Raw genomic sequence first — 20706 nt, 5'->3', positions numbered from 1 at the left:
GCTGACCTGTGCCCCAACTGTGGGCTGCCCGGTGCCCCAACTGTGGGCTGCCCTGTGCCCCAACTGTGGGCTGCCCGGTGCCCCAACTGTGGGTGCCCCAACTGTGGGCTGCAATGTGCCCCAACTGTGGGCTGCCCGGTGCCCCAACTGTGGGCTGACCTGTGCCCCAACTGTGGGCTGCCCGGTGCCCCAACTGTGGGCTGACCTGTGCCCCAACTGTGGGCTGCCCGGTGCCCCAACTGTGGGCTGCCATGTGCCCCAACTGTGGGTGCCCCAACTGTGGGCTGCCCGGTGCCCCAACTGTGGGCTGCCCGGTGCCCCAACTGTGGGCTGCCCGGTGCCCCACCACTAATAACAGATTGGCAAGATGGAACTATGTAATTTCTCATCATGGTATAGAATCAGTTATATGTGGGTATCCTAGTCTGTTATTTCATGAAATTGGGAAGAACTCAATGGCATACTCCTTGTGTCCTCTCGCCTCACCTCATTGGGGACACTGCCCTGTGTAGGGTGCCGTCTTTCGGATGGGACGTTAAAACGGATGCCCTGACTCCCTGTGGTCACTAAAGATCCCATGGCACCTATCGTAAGAGTAGAGGTGTTAACCCCGGTGTCCTGGTTAAATTTCCAATCTGTCCCTCATACCATCACGGTCACCTAATCATCCCCAGCTTACAATTGGCTCATTCATACCCCTCCTCTCCCCTGAAACTATTCCCCAGGTCATTGCTGTAAATGAGAATGTGTTCTCAGTCCAATTTATCAGGTAAAATAATGGTAAAATAAAAAAATTAAACATTCTCAAAACCCATTGGATGAGAAACTCAGAGGTCCCTCCCCTCTGATCTTCTCCTCCAATGGGTTTTGAGAAGGAGGCGTAATTAATTGAGATCTTCCTTAAGGATTTTTCCTGTAGACTAGCTGATGATGATTATGTTGATGACTACAAACAATTATAGGTCATGTATATTGGTGCTTTCAAGACAACTGGGAACCCAGAGAAGAATGAGGTCAAATAATGCCAGTTATTTTCAGGTTGAAAAGTCTGAGCTCTAGAAAGACACCAGAGTTTCCGACTTGGAATTCCGAGTTGGATGAACGTTCAAAAAGAGTTTTCCCAGTCGGAGCTATTTTCTTCCCGTCTTGAACGCACTGAAGTCAGAAGTCTGAGATTTCTGAGTTCCCAGTTGTTTTGAACGCGGAATTTAACACAAACATGACAACATGGTTCACTATCTGTATGGGCGATACAAAACAAGGCATCCATTCATAAGACAAATTACATTTTATTCAAAAATCTTTTATTAAAAGGAAATATAATTGATACAAAATATATATCAAATAATACATACAACATAAGACTACAAATGTTCACAAAAATGTATAGGGAATTTAAAATATCAACAACAACAAAAAAATCTATAGCCCAAACAAGTCTATATGCAATCAAGGATGAGTAGTGGTTATATTATTCATGTGTGAAGGAGTGGAAGCAAGATAACAAATTCCTTTAGCTGTAACCTTTGTCTTCTGATAGCCACATAATAATATACAATAGATATGGATGAAGATCAAGGACATGGTCAGATTAAAGACAATAAAACAATACAGTATGGAGGGATTCAAATACTTATCAAATTATTGTGAGTATGTATGGATGGATAAATGGTTTTTATTAATACAGTGTGCAAGACTTATTCCCAACAGGCCTTACGGGAAAATGCTTGCAAGAAAAACGTGTACAGTCAAACACAATTCATGGATTACCGGTAAGAATCATGACAATTGAAATACTGAAAAACAAAACCCATACATTTGTCAAAAACGATCAACTCAACTAGGTACATGCTTTGGATTGGATTTCGTCTCTGATTTTTCTACTGGTGTTTTCATATTGGATCATCAGTTATTATGTTAGGTATACATACTACTATTTTTGGTTTAAAGATAATTGCGTAACAGAAATATAAACTCCAAAAAAAGACATTCTATCTCTGTACAAATTGTACAGTATCACTCAGTCTTTGCACTGGGTTCATCTCTAAGTGTAGTGAGATGTCCAACCACAACAACTTACATAAGGTCAAGAGATAAGCCTGGTTACTTTGTCCACATATTTCACTGGAGATGAATACGCACATGGAATGACTGTCACACATGTAAAGCATCTGTAGGTACACAGACAAAAAGTAGGTTATCTGAAGACCATGATTTAGTTCACGAGGCACATTCTTCTAGAAACTGTAGTATAAAAAAAACACATGCCCCATTCAGATTTACTGGAAATTAAGTTCATGAGGAGAGTCAGCAAAATTGAAAAATGCTTATGTAACTATTTATAGATATACTGAAAAACACTGTAATGGAAAAGGAATGAAAAGTAGAGTAGCATACTGAGTGCATTGGTAGTGAGAACCTCCTGTCTACTGCAATTACTTTAACTACAGAACTGCTATGCTTGCTACTCATTGTTTCATGATGGAATTGTCTACATACACATGACATTAACCATTTGAATACAAAAATAAAATAAAAAGAGTTAACCACCACAGCTAGATATCGTTGAAGTTCTGATTGTTTGGTGAAACATTCACGATTTTCAGATTTTCAAGCGCTTAAACTCAGTGTAAAGACTAGTCCAGTGACAGAAAATAAAATAGTTTACATAAATATTGCCAGTGTATATTCTACACACTTTACATATCAATCTACCCTCAGAAAAGTACAGCTTTCATAAGTAAATAAACAATATGTCAAACTAAGTGACTGTTTTACAGCAGGGAAATGCAACCATTGGTCTGATTCTCTAACCTCATTCACCTTGATGTGGCCAGTGATCCAGTCAAGCTGACTGATGTACAGAAGCTACACCTGTTGGGCCGGTCACTGAAGGGAACTCTCTAGGACCCTGGTGGCCCACCTAGTCTCTTCCTTCCTGTCTCTGTGGTGCGAAGGAAAACTCCTGTCCTCTGGATTTTCTCAACTTTCTATTCTCGCTCTGGTACGTAATCGATCCACTAATATCACTGATTGTTCTGAGAGTGTACACATCTGGTATGGTATGACAGGCTAAAATCAGTTGCTAATTTGAAAGGAAGAACAGAACAAAAACCAGCAGACACTCAGTCCACCCATCTTTGTTGGTGTTAAGTATCATAGGAGCCTGCTGGTTGGGCTCAGCAGCTGCTGTCCTTCTCCTTTTTCTCCTCTGGTAACTGGCGAACCAGGTGAGGGACGGAGCCTTTCGCACTGCCACTGTGGGAGTGGCTTAAAGCCAGGTGCTGTCCACTGGGCACCTGTCTCGTCTCTGATAGTTCACTCCGGGGAGTCATCCTACAAGACAAGTTTGTAAAAAAACAACCTGTTAACAGTGGAGCGGACAAAACCTTTTGAAGTACGTATGTATAGGTCAGAAAGTACTTTGGCAAAAGGGTGAAAGTATTTGTCTTTACCTTCCCTCTGGGACTCTGTGGAAGCTCTCTGAGCGGCTGCTAACCTTGCTGGAGCTGCCCTTTTTACTACGTCTCTCTGCCCCCTCTCTCCCCCCAGACAGGGCCTGTCCACTGGGCTGCTTCTCCCTGTCCCTGTCCCTCTCCCCCAGCCTGGAGCCACGGGTGGAGCTGCCCCTCTCCAGCTGCTCCCTGGCGGAGGCCTCAGATGAGCCCCTGGCCTCAGAGAAAGAAGCCTGACCCCGGATGGCCTCATGGTTGCCCACTGCTGAGGTGCCATGGTTGCCTGTGGCTGAGGCACCGGTGCTGGTGCCCATGGACTTGGAGATGACCTTGAGTTTGTGGGAGCCGGGGTTGTAGTGGTTCTTCTTGTGCTGGACACGGCTGTTGTGTTTGAGGAAGAACTCACAGGATTCCTGGAGAACTCTGCGGCTCTCACTAATGGGGCTGGATAGAGAAATAGAATTAGAACACAGAAGAATTATATCTATCTGCAAATGTTGCATACTGTAAAAACCCAAGTTGCTTCCCAAATGGCACCCTATTCCTTATATAATGCACTACTTTTGCACTAGGGTGCCATTTGGGATACAATCCATGGAAAAATATGATTTGTTTCAGCAGTTGAGAGACAGGCATTAGTGAAGTGTCCTTACTCTTTCTTCCTGGTCCTGTTGAAGAAGAAGGCCCATTCTGAGCAGGTCTTCTTGCTGCTGACCCAGAACACAGCTGAGATCCCAACCACCAGGGTCATAAGGTATTTAATCAGGAATAGGGACAGGTCCGGACGACCAGACTCTGTAGTCTGAAACATTACAGTGTTATAAACCGGGTGGTTTGAGCCCTGAATGCTGATTGGCTGAAAGCCGTGGTACATCACGTGTATGACATAAAAATACTTTTTACTGTTCTAATTACGTTGGTAACCAGTTTATAATAGCAATAAGGCACCTCGGGGGGTTGTGGTATATGGCCAAGCCATTAGCCGTGAAATATTAGACATATACACTACCGGTCAAAGGTTTTTAGAACACCTACTCATTCAAGGGTTTGTCTTTATTTTTACTATTTTCTACATTGTAGAATAATAGTGAAAACATCAAAACTATGAAATAACACATATGGAATCATGTAGTAACCAAAAAAAGTGTTAAATCAAAATATATTTTATATTTGAGATTCTTCAAATAGCCACCCTTTGCCTGGATGACAGCTTTGCACACTCTTGGCATTTTCTCAACCAGCTTCATGAGGTAGTCACCTGGAATGCATTTCAATTAACAGGTGTGCCTTGTTTAAAGTTAATTTGTGGAATGTCTTTCCTTCTTAATGTGTTTGAGCCAATCTGTTGTGTTGTGACAAGGTAGCGGTGGTATACAGAAGATAGCCATATGTGGTAAAAGACCAAGTCCATATTATGGCAACAACAGCTCAAATAAGCAAAGAGAAACTACAGTCCATCATACCTTTAAGACATGAAGGTCAGTCAATACGGAAAATGTCAAGAACTTTAAAAAAGTTTCTTCAAGTGCAGTCGCAAAAACCATTAAGCGCTATGATGAAACTGGCTCTCATGAGGACCGCCACAGGAATGGAAGACCCAGAGTTACCTCTGCTGCAGAGGATAAGTTCATTAGTTCCAGCCTCAGAAATTGCAGCCCAAATAAATGCTTCAGAGTTCAAGTAACAGACACATCTCAACATCAACTGTTCAGAGGAGACTGTATGAATCAGGCCTTCATGGTCAAATTGCTGCAAATAAACCACTACTAAAGGACACCAATAAGAAGAAGAGACTTGTTTGGGCCAAGAAACACAAGCAATGGACATTAGACCGGTGTAAATATGTCCTTTGGTCTGGAGTCCAAATTAGAGATTTTTGGTTCCAACCGCCGTGTCTTTTTGAGCCGCGGTGTTGGTGAACGGATGATCTCCACATGTGTATTTCCCACTGTAAAGCATGGAGGAGAGGGTGTTATGGTGTGTGGGTGCTTTGCTGGTGACACCGTCTGTGATTTATTTAGAATTCAATTCCCACTTAACCAGCATGGCTCCCACAGCATTCTGCAATTATACGCCATCCCATCTGGTTTTGGCTTAGTGGGACTATCATTTGTTTTTCAACAGGACAATGACTCAACACACCTCTAGGCTGTGTAAGGGCTATTTTACCAAGAAGGAGAGTGATGGAGTGCTGCATCAGATGACCTGGCCTCCACATTCTCCCGATCTCAACCAAATTGAGATGGTTTGGGATGAGTCGGACCGCAGAGTTAAGGAAAAGCAGCTAACAAGTGCTCAGCATATGTGGGAACTCCTTCAAGACTGTTGGAAAAGCATTCCAGGTGAAGCTGGTTGAGAGAATTTACATTTGAGTAATTTAGCAGATTATCCAGAGAGATGTACATTCCTCTTAAGATAGCTAGGTGGGACAACCACATATCACAGTAAGTACACTTTTTCTCAATAAAGTAGCTATCAGCAAAGCTAGAAAGAGGGAGGGTGGTCAAGTGCAATTTTGTTGTTTCAGGAATATTTTATTATTATCCTTTTTGGGAGGGGGATATTTTAAGATACTCTATGAAGAGGTAGGGTTTTAGGTGTTTTCGGAAGATGGGAAGGGACTCTGCTGTCAGGGGGAAGCTGGTTCCACCATTGGGGAGCCAGGACAAAGAAGAGCTTGCACTGGGCTGAGCAGGAGCTACCCTTCCATAGGGGTGGGATGGCCAAGAGACCAGAGGTGGCAGAACAGAGTGCTCGGGTGGTTAGGGTGTAGGGCTTGAGCATAGGTAGGGAGAGGCAGTGCTCTGTAGGCAAGCACCATGGTCTTGTAGTGAATGCGAGCTTCGACTGGAAGCCAGTGGAGTGTGCTGAGGAGTGGGGTGACAGGGGAGAACTTGGGAAAGTTTGAAAACCAGGTGGGCTGCAGCGTTCTGAATAAGTTGCAGGGGTTTGATGGCACAAATGGGAAACCCAGCCAACAGCGAGTTGCAGTCCAGACAGGAGAGGACAAGTGCCTGGATTAGGACCTGCGCCACTTCCTGTGTAAGGTAGGGTCGTACTCTACGGATGTTGTGGAGTACCACACCCCCCCCGTGCCTTATTGCTTAATGAGACCATTTCCATTTAAACATCTGCCAAATATAATCATACATTTTACTGTGGCCGAAAGAAGGCATAAGAGCAATGATTTTTAACATCTATTAATGTTAGATGAATTTTGCAGCAGCATATCTTCATAGAGATATCAAATTATTATGAAAATGTTCTAGTGCTAAGCGTGTGTTACCTTGTGTGAGCAGGGAATGCTGTACTCCTGGCAACGGTCATTGATCCAGGTGTTTTCCCAGGTGGAGCGCTGGCTCTGTTCATAGATATAACACCCCTGCAGAGTGACCAGGGGCACCAGGTACAGACCACTGAACACTCCGATACGGATCATAAACTTCTTCAGCTTCTCCTGGTTCCTCTCATCGTGCTGGATCACCTGACGCACGTTGTTGAGCGACACGATCCCAGCCAGGAGCAGAGACAGCCCCACCACCACCCCGATACACAGCGGCGCCAGCACAAAGTACCGCAGCGCGTCCAGATCATAGAGCCCCACAAAGCACACCCCGCTGATGTTATCTCCCTCCACCTTGTTGAGAGCCAGTAGCATGACGGTTAGTGCTCCAGGGATCCCCCAAGCGACAGAGTGGAACCACACCGCCTTCTTCTCGATGGCCTCGCAGCTCCACTTGGGCCCGGCGGCCAGGAACCAGGTGATGGTGAGGATGACCCACCAGACGATGCCGGCCAGGGAGAAGAAGTAGAGTAGCATGAAAAGTAACGTACAGCCTTTACTCTGGGAGCCCAGCACCACCGTGTCCATGGCAGCTGGGTGCACCGCCTGGAATGAATGAATAAATAGATTAACGAATGAATGACTACTTTTATGTCACATAGAGAAGTTGCTAGGAAAATAAGTATACCTGGCATACATATAAAACATCACAATATATAGCTACATGACTTCAGAAATCATCACAGGACATACATCACAAGACATGGGCTGTATCCCAATGGCACCCTATTCCTTATATACAGTGCATTTGGAAAGTACTCATACCCTGTCATGCCGTGTATGTAGGTGGCAGGAAAGTCAGGCGCAGGAGAATCAAACTTGGTATAAATGGAGTAGTTTAATAACGTAAAACAAAACCTCCAAAACCAAAGTACATAAAATAAACGTGAGTACAAGAACCCGTCGCGCACCAATCGAATATCACGAGCATCACAACAAACAATCTCTGACAAGGACATGAGGGGAAACAGAGGGTTAAATACACAACATGTAATGAATGGGATTGGAACCAGGTGTGTAGGAAGACAAGACAAAACCAATGGAAAATGAAAAATGGATCAATGATGGCTAGAAGACCGGTGACGTCGACCGCCGAGCACTGCCTGAACAAGGAGGGGCATCGACTTTGTTACGTTACAGCCTTATTCTAAAATTGACTAAATTCATTTTTTCCTCAATCTACACACAATACCCCATAATGACAAAGCAAAAACATGTTGACATTTTTGCACATTTATTCAAAAGAAAAAACAGAAATACGTTATTTACATAAGTATTCAGACCCTTTGCTATGAGACTCGAAATTGAGCTCATGTGCATCCTGTTTCCATTGATCCTCCTTTAAATGTTTCTCCAACTTGATTGGGGTCCACCTGTAGTAAATTCAATTGATTGGACATAATTTGGAAAGGCATAGAACTGTCTATACAAGGTCCCACAGTTGACAGTGCATGTCAGAGCAAAAACCAAGCCATGAGGTCAAAGGAATTGTCCGTAGAGCTCCCGAGACAGGATTGTGTCGAGGCACAGATCTGAGGAAGGGTACCAAAACATTTCTGCAGCATTGAAGGTCCCCAATAACACAGTGGCCTCCATCATTCTTAAATTGAAGAAGTTTGGAACCACCAAGACTCTTCCTAGGGCTGGCCGCCCGGCCAAACTGAGAAATCGGGGGAGAAGGGCCTTGGTCAAGGAGTTGACCAAGAATCTGATGGTCACTGACAGAGCTCCAGCGTTCCTCTGTGGAGATGGGAGAACCTTCCAGAAGGACAACCATCTCTGCAGCACACCACCAATCAGGCCTTTATGGTAGAGTGGCCAGACGGACACCACTCCTCAGTAAAAGGCACGTGACAGCCCGCTTGGAATTTGCCAGGAGGCACCTAAAGGACTCTCAGACCATGAGAAACAAGATTCTCTGGTCTGATGAAACCAAGATTGACCTCTTTGACCTGAATGCCAAGCGTCATGTCTGGAGGAAACTTGGCACCATCCCTATGGTGAAGCATGGTGGTGTCAGGATCATTCTGTGGAGATGTTTTACGGTGGCAGGGAATGGGAGACTAGTCAAGGTCGAGGAAAAGATGAACAGAACAAAGTACAGAGAGATCCTTGATGAAAACCTGCTCCAGAGCGCTCAGGACCTCAGACTGGGCCGAAGGTTCACCTTCCAACAGGACAATGACCCTAAGCACACAGCCAAGACAATGCAGGAGTGTCTTTGGGACAAGTCTCTGAATGTCTGTGAGTGGCCTAGCCAGAGTCCAGACTTGAACCTGATCGAACATCTCTGGAGAGACCTGAAAATAGCAGTGCAACGACACACCTCATCCAACTTGACAGAGCTTGAGAGGATCTGCAGAGAACAATGGAAGAAACTCCCCAAAATACAGATGTGCCAAGCTTGTAGCGTCATACCCAAGAAGACTCAGGGCTGTAATCACTGCCAAAGCTGCTTCAACAAAGTACTGAGTAAAGGGTCTGAATACTTATGTAAATGTGATATTTTTATATATTTTTTGAAATACATTTGCCCCCCAAAAAATGTAAAACTGTTTTTTCTTCGTCATTATGGGGTATTGTGTGTAGATTGATGAGGAAAAAAAACAAATAAATAAATTTTTGAATAAAACTAATGTAACAAAATGTAGAAAAAGTGGTCTGAATACTTTCCGAATGCACTGTAGTACAATACTTTAGAGCAGGGTCCATAGGGCTCTGGGGGCTGGTCTAAAGGAGTGCACAATACAGGGGATTGGTTGCCATTTCAGACACAGACATAAACAGACCTTGTTGCAGGATGCATTGTTCCCCAGCAGGAAGCCGATGAAGTAGATGAGCGACACGAAGCTGTAGCACACGGCGTAGAAGATGATCGGCCGTTCGGGGTAGCGGAAGCGTTTGACGTCGATGAGGAAGGTGAGAAAGGTGAAGAGCGTGGCGCAGAGGCAGACGATGGAGCACACCCCGATGAAGGTCTTGGCGAACTCGATTTCATGGGGCTTGAAGTACATGTTGGAGCAAGGGGGAGCGCAGTCCCCGGCACCCAGGAATGTGGATCCCTGGCCGGGTCGGGTCTTCAGCTGAAGGGGGCACCAGAAGCCCATGTCCCTCTTGGCAGACAGAGAGGTCTTGGGTGTGGTCAGTCTGGTTGGTGGCAGGACTGAGCCATCTGGAGAGTATAGGCAATCATCCAATCTAGAGGAAAAAAAGTAGGGTAAAGAATCAAAACCATAACTAAATAAATACCATTTCATAAACGTAGTGCTGATAAATGTAATAACTGGTCAACTGGCTGTTAGCAAGCAGTTTATAAACGCTTACTATTTGGTCATCTGAAAAAAGTCAGGCATGTGCCTTTTCATCTATAAAACTTGGCACAGTACAACACGCCTATGTATGTAACAGATGTTGTGGTTCAGTGAACCTCGCACACGTGATGAGTAACCTGGCCTAAGACCTGGAGAATTGAGTTCAACTCAGTCACATTTACCTGTCGCACTGCAGTTCCGGAGGCCAGGTGATGCCGAAGGTGCTGATGTCCTTCCTGCAGTCTGACCTCACTTTCTCACACAGGTCACGACATGGCCGGATCACTTTGGTGTCCTCAGTGCATGCAGGGATAAAGGCCTGACACAGGAAGTGATGCACGTCTGGAGAGCAGCGCAGGTTGACCAGCGGCATGAAGGGCTATGGAGACAGAGGGAAGGGGAGAGGGGGAGTGAAAGAGAAAGAGAGAGAAAGAGGGAGAAAGGGAGAGAGAGAGAGAGGAAGAGAGAGAAAGAAAGAGGGAGAAAGGGAGAGAGAGAGCGAAAGATAGACATAGATCCATTCAGATTTTTATGGTTCAAGAACATACTGTAATTACTAGGGTTGCAAAATTCCAGTATCTTTCTGTCAATTCAAAGGTTTTCTAGAAGTCCTGGTTGTAGTTTCTAGATATCTGTCCTAATTACAGGAATCTTCCAACCAGGATTTTGGGAAAACCTGGGAAAGTTACCGGAATTTTGCTACCCTAGTAAATACTAGTATCGTGCTCCTGTAGCTGTACCTGTAAGGGTGGAGCTGAACAAATTGTCATGCATGTTTTTAATCCAACAACCAATATTGATTTCAACTAGATTCATCTAGACATTACAACAGTTTGTAATTAAAAAGTCAGTCAACGTGAGGTTAATGCTGTCACTCACGGCCACAATAGTCCATGCAGTTCCCTTGCCATGGGCAGATCCATAAATAGAATTGTTTTATTTTCCTGTACACGTGACTTGGTTGGAAAAGCTAAAAATGCTACAGTACATAAGAGGCTGTAATGCACTGTATTATGGTGCCACACAAAGGATTCCTTTCACAGGCTGTCTCAGTTTCAACAGATTTGAGTAGAGGGGGGGTGGGGGTGGGCATCAGGAAATGACTCTGGGACTATTTGGAAACCAGGAGTCAAGAGGGATGTTGACTGGAATGGACAGAACTGTTGGGCTTCTGCTCAGTATCCATTCCATCACACTAAAGCTGCAGCTCTGATCTAACAACCGTTAAACAGTTCACAGTGATTTCTACCAAAGTATGAAAACATATCTTTCCAAAGCATGAATGGTTATTTTTGACATTGTTGAGTCACGCTTAACAGAGTTAATCCAAATAAACAGATCTTGTCGAAGTAACGACCATATCACAAAAGCTTAAGATACCATCTGTAACGACTGCCACAAATCATTCCCAAAACAATTAGAACTGGATCCTTCAAAGGTTACAGACTGTATCATGTGGCCATCTTAACCTAAGGGCCACTTGGTTCGGATCAGATACGCCAGGTTATCAAACATTCCTGTTCAGTTTACAAATGCAGAAAGAACTATGACTGCTGGAGGCAGTAAATCCAGCCGATGTTTACACTGTAAAAGCAATATTTCCCCATCAATCCAGCCATCAACACAGGGCAAATCTAACAATCACACTATTCAACGTTCTCTCCCTGACGGTTTCCCCAGCTCCAGACTGGCTGCAGGCCAGATCTAGATGGGGCCTGGGGAACTGGCTCTCCGACTGTATGAGTCCTTGTTTCAATTCTTTGGAGGTCCCAAACTCCATCTCAAATAGCTCTTCTTAGTCTACAATCTGCCGTTTCTTGTATTTTTCTGTGGAGCCACTGTAAATAGGAATACATTTAGAGTGTATTGGAATTGGGGCCTCTGTATATCCTCATTCAAAAAGCTTGATCCCTCTACTGTGGATTTCCACACAAGGTCCCTTGACTATGGATAACAATGACTCAATTAACCTTTTACTGCAGTGGGCTAAATCAGGGTCACAGAGTGTTTCTTGGTAGTCTTAAACAAATATACACCTCACACACATGGTTATGGGCTTTAAAAAAAAGAAAACACCTATACCATGTCCCCCTTCTGATAACCAGGTGGCGAATCGCGTCTCTGCATGTCTGGCAGACATATCAGTGTGGATGACGGATCACCACCTCAAGCTGAACCTCGGCAAGACAAGGAGCTGCTTTTCCTCCCGGGGAAGGACTGCCCGTTCCATGATCTCGCCATCACGGTTGACAACTCCATTGTGTCCTCCTCCCAGAGTGCTAAGAACCTTGGCGTGACCCTGGACAACACCCTGTCGTTCTCCACTAACATCAAGGCGGTGACCCGATCCTGTAGGTTCATGCTCTACAACATTCGCAGAGTACGACCCTGCCTCACACAGGAAGCGGCGCAGGTCCTAATCCAGGCACTTGTCATCTCCCGTCTGGATTACTGCAACTCGCTGTTGGCTGGGCTCCCTGCCTGTGCCATTAAACCCCTACAACTCATCCAGAACGCCGCAGCCCGTCTGGTGTTCAACCTTCCCAAGTTCTCTCACGTCACCCCGCTCCTCCGCTCTCTCCACTGGCTTCCAGTTGAAGCTCGCATCTGCTACAAGACCATGGTGCTTGCCTACGGAGCCGTGAGGGGAACGGCACCTCCGTACCTTCAGGCTCTGATCAGTCCCTACACCCAAACGAGGGCACTGCGCTCATCCACCTCTGGCCTGCTGGCCCCCCTACCTCTGAGGAAGCACAGTTCCCGCTCAGCCCAGTCAAAACTGTTCGCTGCTCTGGCACCCCTATGGTGGAACAAGCTCCCTCACGACGCCAGGACAGCGGAGTCAATCACCACCTTCCGGAGACACCTGAAACCCCACCTTAAGGAATACCTAGGATAGGATAAAGTAATCCTTCTAACCCCCCCCCCCCCCAAAAGATTTAGATGCACTATTGTAAAGTGGTTGTTCCACTGGATATCATAAGGTGAATGCACCAATTTGTAAGTCGCTCTGGATAAGAGCGTCTGCTAAATGACTTAAATGTAAAAATGTAAAATGTAAAGAAATAGAGTTGAAATGTATTAAATAAAAATGTTGCATCTCAATATTACACTTTATATACATCACAGAAGACTGAAATATAACAAAACCGTTTGACATAGAAAAACCGGATTTCTGGCAGTTTAAAAAAAAAAGTTTATCAATTATTAAATTATGAAAATATGAATAACATTTCACCCATGAAGCTACTAGAAGGTGATTTGGTCATTTGACTGCAGGAAAGGGCTGGCTACGCAGTATGGCATCCTAACTTCAAAATGCATTAGTTGAGTTTGTAATGTATACTGAAAACATATACTAGTTTTTCACTCTATTTAGGTCTATTTCCTTACAGGTGCTGAAAGTGTTAATACTAAGCTGCCAAATACTAGTGGAATATTGGCACATTGACATCGTAACAGGAACAAGGCCCCTAAAGGAAAGGGCAAGTCCTCAATCCGGAAAATCCTATTGAATAACAGTGAACAGAAGAGCAACAGGAGAGTCAACTTCATAACAATACCTAGATCCGATTATGGCACACTTTCCAACAGGCCATTTGGTCAGATTGTCTGTCAGCAGTAGGTACTGCATGCATCTATTACTATAGATACGGCTGGCCTTGCTTTCCACCTGGCTACCCCTACCTCGGTCAACAGCTCTGCACCCCCCACAGCAACTTGCCCAAGCCTCCCCCATTTCTCCTTCACCCAAATCCAGATAGCTGATGATCTGAAAGAGCTGCAAAATCTGGACCCCGACAAATCAGCTGGGCTAAACAATCTGGACCATCTCTTTCTAAAATGATCCGCCACAATGGTTACCACCCCTATTACTAGCCTGTTTAACCTCTCTTTCGTATCGTCTGAGATCCCCAAAGATTGGAAAGATGCCGCGGTCATCCCCCTCTTCAATGGGGGAGACACTCTAGACCCAAACTGCTACAGACCTATATCTATCCTACCCTTTCTAAGGTCTTCAAAATCCAAGTTAACAAACAGATCACCGACCACTTCGAGTCCCACAGTACCTTCTCCGCTATGCAATCTGGTTTCCGAGCTGGTCATGGGTGCACCTCAGGCACGCTCAAGGTCCTAAACGACATAATCGCCATCGACAAAAGACAATACTGTGCAGCTGTATACATTGACCTGGCCAAGGCTTTCGACTCTGTCAATCACCGCATTCTTATCGGCAGACTCAACAGCCTTGGTTTCTCAAATGACTGCCTCGCCTGGTTCACCAACTACTTCTCAGATAGAGTTCAGGGTGTCAAATCGGAGGGCCTGTTGTCCGGACCTCTGGCAGTCTCTATGGGGGTGCCAAAGGGTTCAATTCTCGGGCCGACTCATTTCTCTGTATTCATCAATGATGTCGCTCTTGCGGCTGGTGATTCTCTGATCCACCTCTACGCAGTTGACACCATTCTGTATACTTCTGGCCCTTCTTTGGACACTGTTATCTAACCTCCAGACGAGCTTCAATGCCATACAACTCTCCTTCCGTGGCCTCCAACTGCTCTTAAATGCAAGTAAAACTAAATGCATGCTCTTCAACCGATCGCTGCCCGCACCTGCCCGCCAGCATCACTACTCTGGACGGTTTTGACTTAGAATATGTGGACAACTACAAATACCTAGGTGTCTGGTTAGACTGTAAACTCTCCTTCCTGACTCATATTAAGCATCTACAATCCAAAATTAAATCTAGAATCGGCTTCCTGTTTCACAACAAAGCATCCTTCACTCATGCTGCCAAACATACCCTCGTAAAACTGACTATCCTACCGATCCTTGACTTTGGCGATGTCATTTACAAAATATCCTCCAACACTCTACTCAGCAAATTGGATGCAGTCCATCACATCCGTTTCGTCATCAAAGCCCCATATACTACCCACCACTGTGACCTGTATGCTCTCGTTGGCTGGCCCTCGCTTCATATTCGTCGCCAAACCCACTGGCTCCAGGTCATCTATAAGTCCTTGTTAGGTAAAGCCCCGCCTTATCTCAGCTCACTGGTCACCATAGCAGCACCCACCCGTAGCACGCGCTCCAGCAGGTATATTTCACTGGTCACCCCCAAAGCCAATTCCTCCTTTGGCCGCCTTTCCTTCCAGTTCTCTGCTGCCAATGACTGGAATGAATTGCAAAAATCACTGAAGCTGAAGCTGGAGACTCATATCTCCCTCACTAACTTTAAGCATCAGCTATCAGAGCAGCTTACAGATCATTGCACCTGTACATAGCCCATCTGTAAATAGCCCATCCAACTACCTCATCCCCATATTGTTATTTATTTATTTATTTTTTGCTCCTTTGCACCCTAGTACTTGCACATTCATCTTCTGCACATCTATCACTCCAGTGTTTATTTGCAAAATTGTAATTATACTGCCACTACGGCCTATTTATTACCTTACCTCCCTAATCTTACTTCATTTGCACACACTGTATATAGACTTTTCTATTGTGTTATTGACTGTACGTTTGTTTATTCCATGTGTAACTCTGTGTTGTTGTTTGTGTCACACTGCTTTGCTTTATCTTGGCCAGGTCGCAGTTGTAAATGAGAACTTGTTCTCAACTGGCTTACCCGGTTAAATAAAGGTGAAATATATATATATATATATATATATATATATATATATATATATATATATATATATATATATATATATATATATATATATATATATATATATATATATATTTTTTTTTTTTAAAGACCTAACACTGACACTTTGAAGGGAAGTGAAGGAGTGAGAGACAAAGAAATTAGGATTTGGGGAGGTAGAAATAGAGCGAGAGCGAGAGAGCGAGAGAGAGAGAGAGAGAGAGAGAGAAAGAGTACAATGTAGGAGGAATGTTGGCTAGTCTGTGTGAGGTTGGTGTGTCTCCCTCCCCTTCCTCTCCTAAATCAAAGGCCGCCCCACACGACAAAGTACCCAGAGTTCTCTGTGGCTCCCTGAGGTTGTCCTGAAATAAGAGGTGCACCTCAGCTCAGCCTGATAGATAGACAGCACACAAAGAGTCCTCCAGCATATCACTGTCTGCCCCACACTGATTTCAATCGAGTACAGGCTTAACTGAATGAACCATAAAGACGGAATGCAATATGACATTTTATTAAATAGTTTGGGGATCAAAGCCAGATGATGTGATGGCAGGTTGCCAAAGAACACCGACCCTACCGTTACGCTCGTTTAGACTGAGGTCGGAACGCAATCATGGTTACATTAAAACACTGTGGAGCCGGCGTGAGATACGGGTCGGAAAACGTACCTCAATGCAGGGATGGGATATACCATTGTAGTCTGAATTTTACCTTTATCCACACTGTTCCATCAAGAAGATTGAAATACTGCTAGTTTTCCCCAAAAACGTCCCTTTTCGTCCTCATGCTAGCTACCAGTAGCCACAGCAGCCATTATGGAATGAACAACAAGGGAGCTTATTGGCTGACACTGCCATTCCAAAATGGCTGCGGTGGCTACTGCTAGCTAGCATGAGGACGAAAAGGGACGTTTTGGGGGGGAAACTAGCAGTATTTCAATCTTCTAGATGTATCAGTGTGGTGGGGAAACTAGCAGTATTTCAATCTTCTCAATTCCTCAGTGTGGATAAAGGTAACATTTGAAGTACAACTTCAAAGCAAAAAGAGAACACTCACACGGTACTGCCTCCTCTATTGAAGTTCAGGTATATCCCATCCCTGCATTGAGGTACCTTTTCCAACCCATATCTCCACGGTGTCTTAATGTAACCATGATTGCGTTCCGAACTATGTGCTGCTCTGTGTACAAAAAGCATAACGGTAGGGTCGGTCTCTTATGGCAGAGATGGCTGGTAGCCCTATGTGGGACTGCTGGCATCGAAACCCCCCCACTGGGGGAAAGGAGTTCCATTGACGGGCCTTAAGGTTATTATAACTGGTGGTGGGGAGGTGGATGGCTGTTGAAAACTGTTGCTGAAAAACAGCAAGTGAGAGAATGAGGGTAAGTTGACATATAAATACCTTCCTAGATTTACACCCATTGGTTGAGAGAGGAAGGTGATCATTGCAAAAGTGAGTCCATGGGCAAGCGTGAGGAATGTGCATTATTGTGCCGTGCTTATAGGCTATAAGGTAAATAGGTGAATGACGTTCCACACGTGGCTAATAGGAAAGAGAAGAAACAAGACGCTATGCTGACGTTGATACGTTTGTATTCACTCCCAGTATGCCTGTAGAATAGGAAACAAAAGCGAATTATGTTATGCTTACTGGGACTGGATGAAGTTAAACGAGCATTCAGTCTTCTGATTGAACTTTCGTAAACTACATTACATGTAACTGAACACTGCAGCTACAGCGAGAGCGGATGGAAGACCTTTGAGAATGCTAAGACACACATGCTTCAATACTTGCTATCAAATCAAATTTTATTTGTCACATGCGGCGAATACAACAAGTGTAGACCTTACAGTGAAATGCTTACTTACAAGCCCTTAACCAACAGTACAGTTCAAGAAGTTAAGGAAATATTTTTCCATTAAAAATATTGCATTTCCTCTACATCTTAGCAAGTTCATAGGGAATGGTTTGAAAAATAGTTATTTTAATACACAATTATCCTTTTGCACCTGTTGAATTCATGGCAAACATATGATAAAAAGCTATTACATATGTACGATCTTAATTTGATCATCCTGCAGCAGGATAAATTCCCTGTGATGCAGGTCATTTAAATCATGTTGGGTATTTGAGGTTTAAAAAGTCTTCTGTAGTTTGTAATTTCCTCTTTGACATTTTAGACTTGATTTTCCCTTACGAAAAATGTATCAAACCCTACAAAAATGTCCATTAATTATAATCCACATAATAATTCCCATTTCCTGTTGCTGCAGGATTATTTTAGGATTATTTCCCTGCTGTAGCAAACTGGCTCAAATTTAGATCCTACATCTGTAACAAACTGCAAGGTCTTTTTTCCCCTCTATGCTCCAAGTCTGGTGGGAAATCTAAGGGTTTTATCACAGTGAGAAACACTCACCTCCATCCTGCTGGCTGCTATGTCCTGGTCATAGTGCTCCATCATGTTGGGGAAGAAGGTCATGTTGTAGAGCATTCCCAGGCATCGATGCACCTTGATGGGTTCACAGGTGAACAGACTGTGGGCGTGGCAGCTCCTCACCCCTATCAGTGCCAGGCACACCCAGACCAGCCTGGGTATCAGCATGGTGGCAGTTGGTTGCTAGGCTAAACTTTGTGTATAAACAGCTCTATTTGGTTCAGTGGAGGGATAACTTTATGTTGGAGGCCGAATCACTCTTCATCCACATTCCTCTGGGCTTGCTGGGGTCCTATCCATGGAGACAAAAGGAGTAATGACAGGTAAAACATTCCCATCAGCCACCACGGCATCGGCACGGTGGTATGTTCGGAAAAAACCTGAGTATAATTTATCTGGTATGTTTTGAAGGGCTAGTATGGAGTTTGGTTCCAAAGCATTAAAGGTCCAATGCAGCAGTTTTTGTTCTCAATATCAAATCATTTCTGGTTAAAATTAAGTACCTTACTGTGATTGTTTTCAATTAAAGTGGTCCCCCAAAAAATTATTAGCTTCTTAGCAAAGATATTTGCTAGGACTGTCTGGGAGTGGTCTCAGTAGGGAGGGGAAAACTGAAAACTAGCTGTTATTGGCAGAGAGGTTTTGAACTCTCTTTCTTATTGGTCTATTAAGTAATTGATATCACCAGGCAGGCCAAAACACCATCCCAGAAAAACAGGCTGAAATTTCAGGTGGCGTTTTCAAACAGCTCTTATACTAAAAGGGCATTATCATAATTTTCACAATTTCACAGCATTATTCCAACCTCATTGTGTGAAAATATGTATAAAACACAGGGAATCACGTTTTTTCACTGCATTGGGCCTTGATCGTCAACATTTTTAACACCTTACTGATAAACTTTACTAAGTCATTGTAAATAATAATTTGTTCTTAACTGACTTGCCTAGTTAAATAAAGGTTACACACAGATAATTCATATTGATCTGAGTGGAATATTGCTAGTGAGAAATACATCTGTCCAGTCTCTTCTGCAGTGGAGAATAGATTATGTGGTGGAATTGCACACTGAATTGCAAACTAATTCAATAACAGAATCAGCTTGTTGATACAGGCTTAAAGCGTCTTGTGAAGTCTGGTATGTAACCATGTCTGATTGGAGCATGCCACACCATTTAATCTCACACAGGTAATCATTCACAGAAAGCACTGTCTGGTATGCATGCAGTTTTCATTCAATAAGTGTTTCATTTACTGTACTGCAGAACATAATTTCACTTTTTCATCTGCTGCAATAGTCCTATGCACTTTTGTATGGTTGTTTTATTTATGTTTACATGTATGTGTGTGTTTGAGCTGTGGAGAGAATTGCTTTAACAATAAACAAATCAATCAAAACTGATTTAATGATTATTATTATGATTTTACCAAACAATCTCATGTTTTGCTACTGTATCGATTGGCATATAGCGAACCACGTGACTGTTTCTATCATGTTCAGTAGCTTGGAATAGTTTAGCAAACAAAAAACATATTATATTCCCAAATTAGCCGAAATAGCACTGAGAAACGGCTATTGAATAGTAAAATGTTTTGACTTGGTTACAAATCACGTACACTCCAGTCAAATTATTTCAAAAACATGTTTTTTACTTTAAAAATGAAAAAAAATCGAACTACTTCAGAATAAACCCTATTATCTAAGGTTTAAGAAAATTACACTGCAGTTACATGGAATACTTAGAATAGGAATATACATTTCCTTCGTGTTTTTCCCAAATTGGCATTCGGAAACTCCATTTGTTCCCCATGTCTGGGAGCCAACTTCGGGAAGTGCGACTAGTAAATATCCCTGTCTCAGTGCCTTGGAAAGGGCCTCGATAAGTTTCGAATGTAACATTTTTTTTTAGACAAGGGCAGAAAACTCACACAATTACACTTACCCTTTCGTTATTAGTTTTCTCTAAATAAAGGCCATCGTTCCATTGCAATCCTTTCGGATTTTGCGACAATGTTTCCAGCGACTTTGAACTATTCTCCGCCTTCTTTCTTTCAGCTCCACATCCTGTCTGTCTCCGTGTTCGATACAACACCCATATACAGTAACAATCAGGGGGAAATACCGGCCGTTGTCATATGCAGGTGCTATTATCAAGCGTAGACAGTGAAGCCACAAACATTATGTATTTTATAATGGTACTATTGAAAGTAGATGGATAGTCCTCCATCTCAGATAATACATGCATCATAACGCAATCATAATGTACAACTTAATGATGACTTTTCTTAAATTATTATATTTTTCACTGTAAGGGGAGAATTCAAGCTGTACATTAAAGATACAAAATTCACATAAAAAGGCTGCAGATGAAATGCTGATCATGGTTTTATTATGTGATTGACTGGGTTCACCAGCAGATGGCAGGAAGGGTTCTACGAAGCATAGACCTACAGTGTATCATATATTAGACAATTTTGGGGACAGAAATCGGTTGCAAAAATCT

General features: G+C 43.6%; 1 protein-coding gene across 1 annotated transcript; it reads right to left on the bottom strand.

Moving 5' to 3' along the window:
* Positions 1-1282: 1282 nt before the first annotated feature.
* Positions 1283-20307, bottom strand: LOC106578482 (frizzled-6). The gene is made up of 8 exons (XM_014157334.2): positions 20146-20307; positions 18185-18494; positions 10292-10488; positions 9588-9996; positions 6742-7344; positions 4109-4257; positions 3456-3899; positions 1283-3336 (listed from the first exon to the last, which is right to left on the bottom strand). The coding sequence occupies exons 2-8, from the start codon at positions 18368-18370 to the stop codon at positions 3180-3182; spliced, it is 2145 nt and encodes a 714-aa protein (XP_014012809.1). The 5' UTR covers positions 18371-18494; positions 20146-20307; the 3' UTR covers positions 1283-3179.
* Positions 20308-20706: the final 399 nt, after the last annotated feature.

Source organism: Salmo salar, chromosome 02 (assembly GCF_965601325.2).
Source record: "Salmo salar chromosome 02, fSalSal1, whole genome shotgun sequence".
Taxonomy (NCBI): Eukaryota; Metazoa; Chordata; class Actinopteri; order Salmoniformes; family Salmonidae; genus Salmo; species Salmo salar.
The sequence above is the reverse complement of the archived record's forward strand: the minus strand, read 5'-3'. Positions and strand labels throughout refer to the sequence as shown.

What these genes read in the sequence shown, in the direction of transcription:
- LOC106578482 (XM_014157334.2), bottom strand. Translation starts at nt 18,370, where the DNA reads ATGCTGATACCCAGGCTGGTCTGGGTGTGCCTGGCACTGATAGGGGTG. An exon ending in ACAATGCATCCTGCAACAAG is followed by an intron (nt 7,345 to 9,587) that starts GTCTGTTTATGT and finishes CATTCATTCCAG; the next exon opens with GCGGTGCACCCAGCTGCCAT. An exon ending in GCATTCCCTGCTCACACAAG is followed by an intron (nt 4,258 to 6,741) that starts GTAACACACGCT and finishes GTAATGTTTCAG; the next exon opens with ACTACAGAGTCTGGTCGTCC.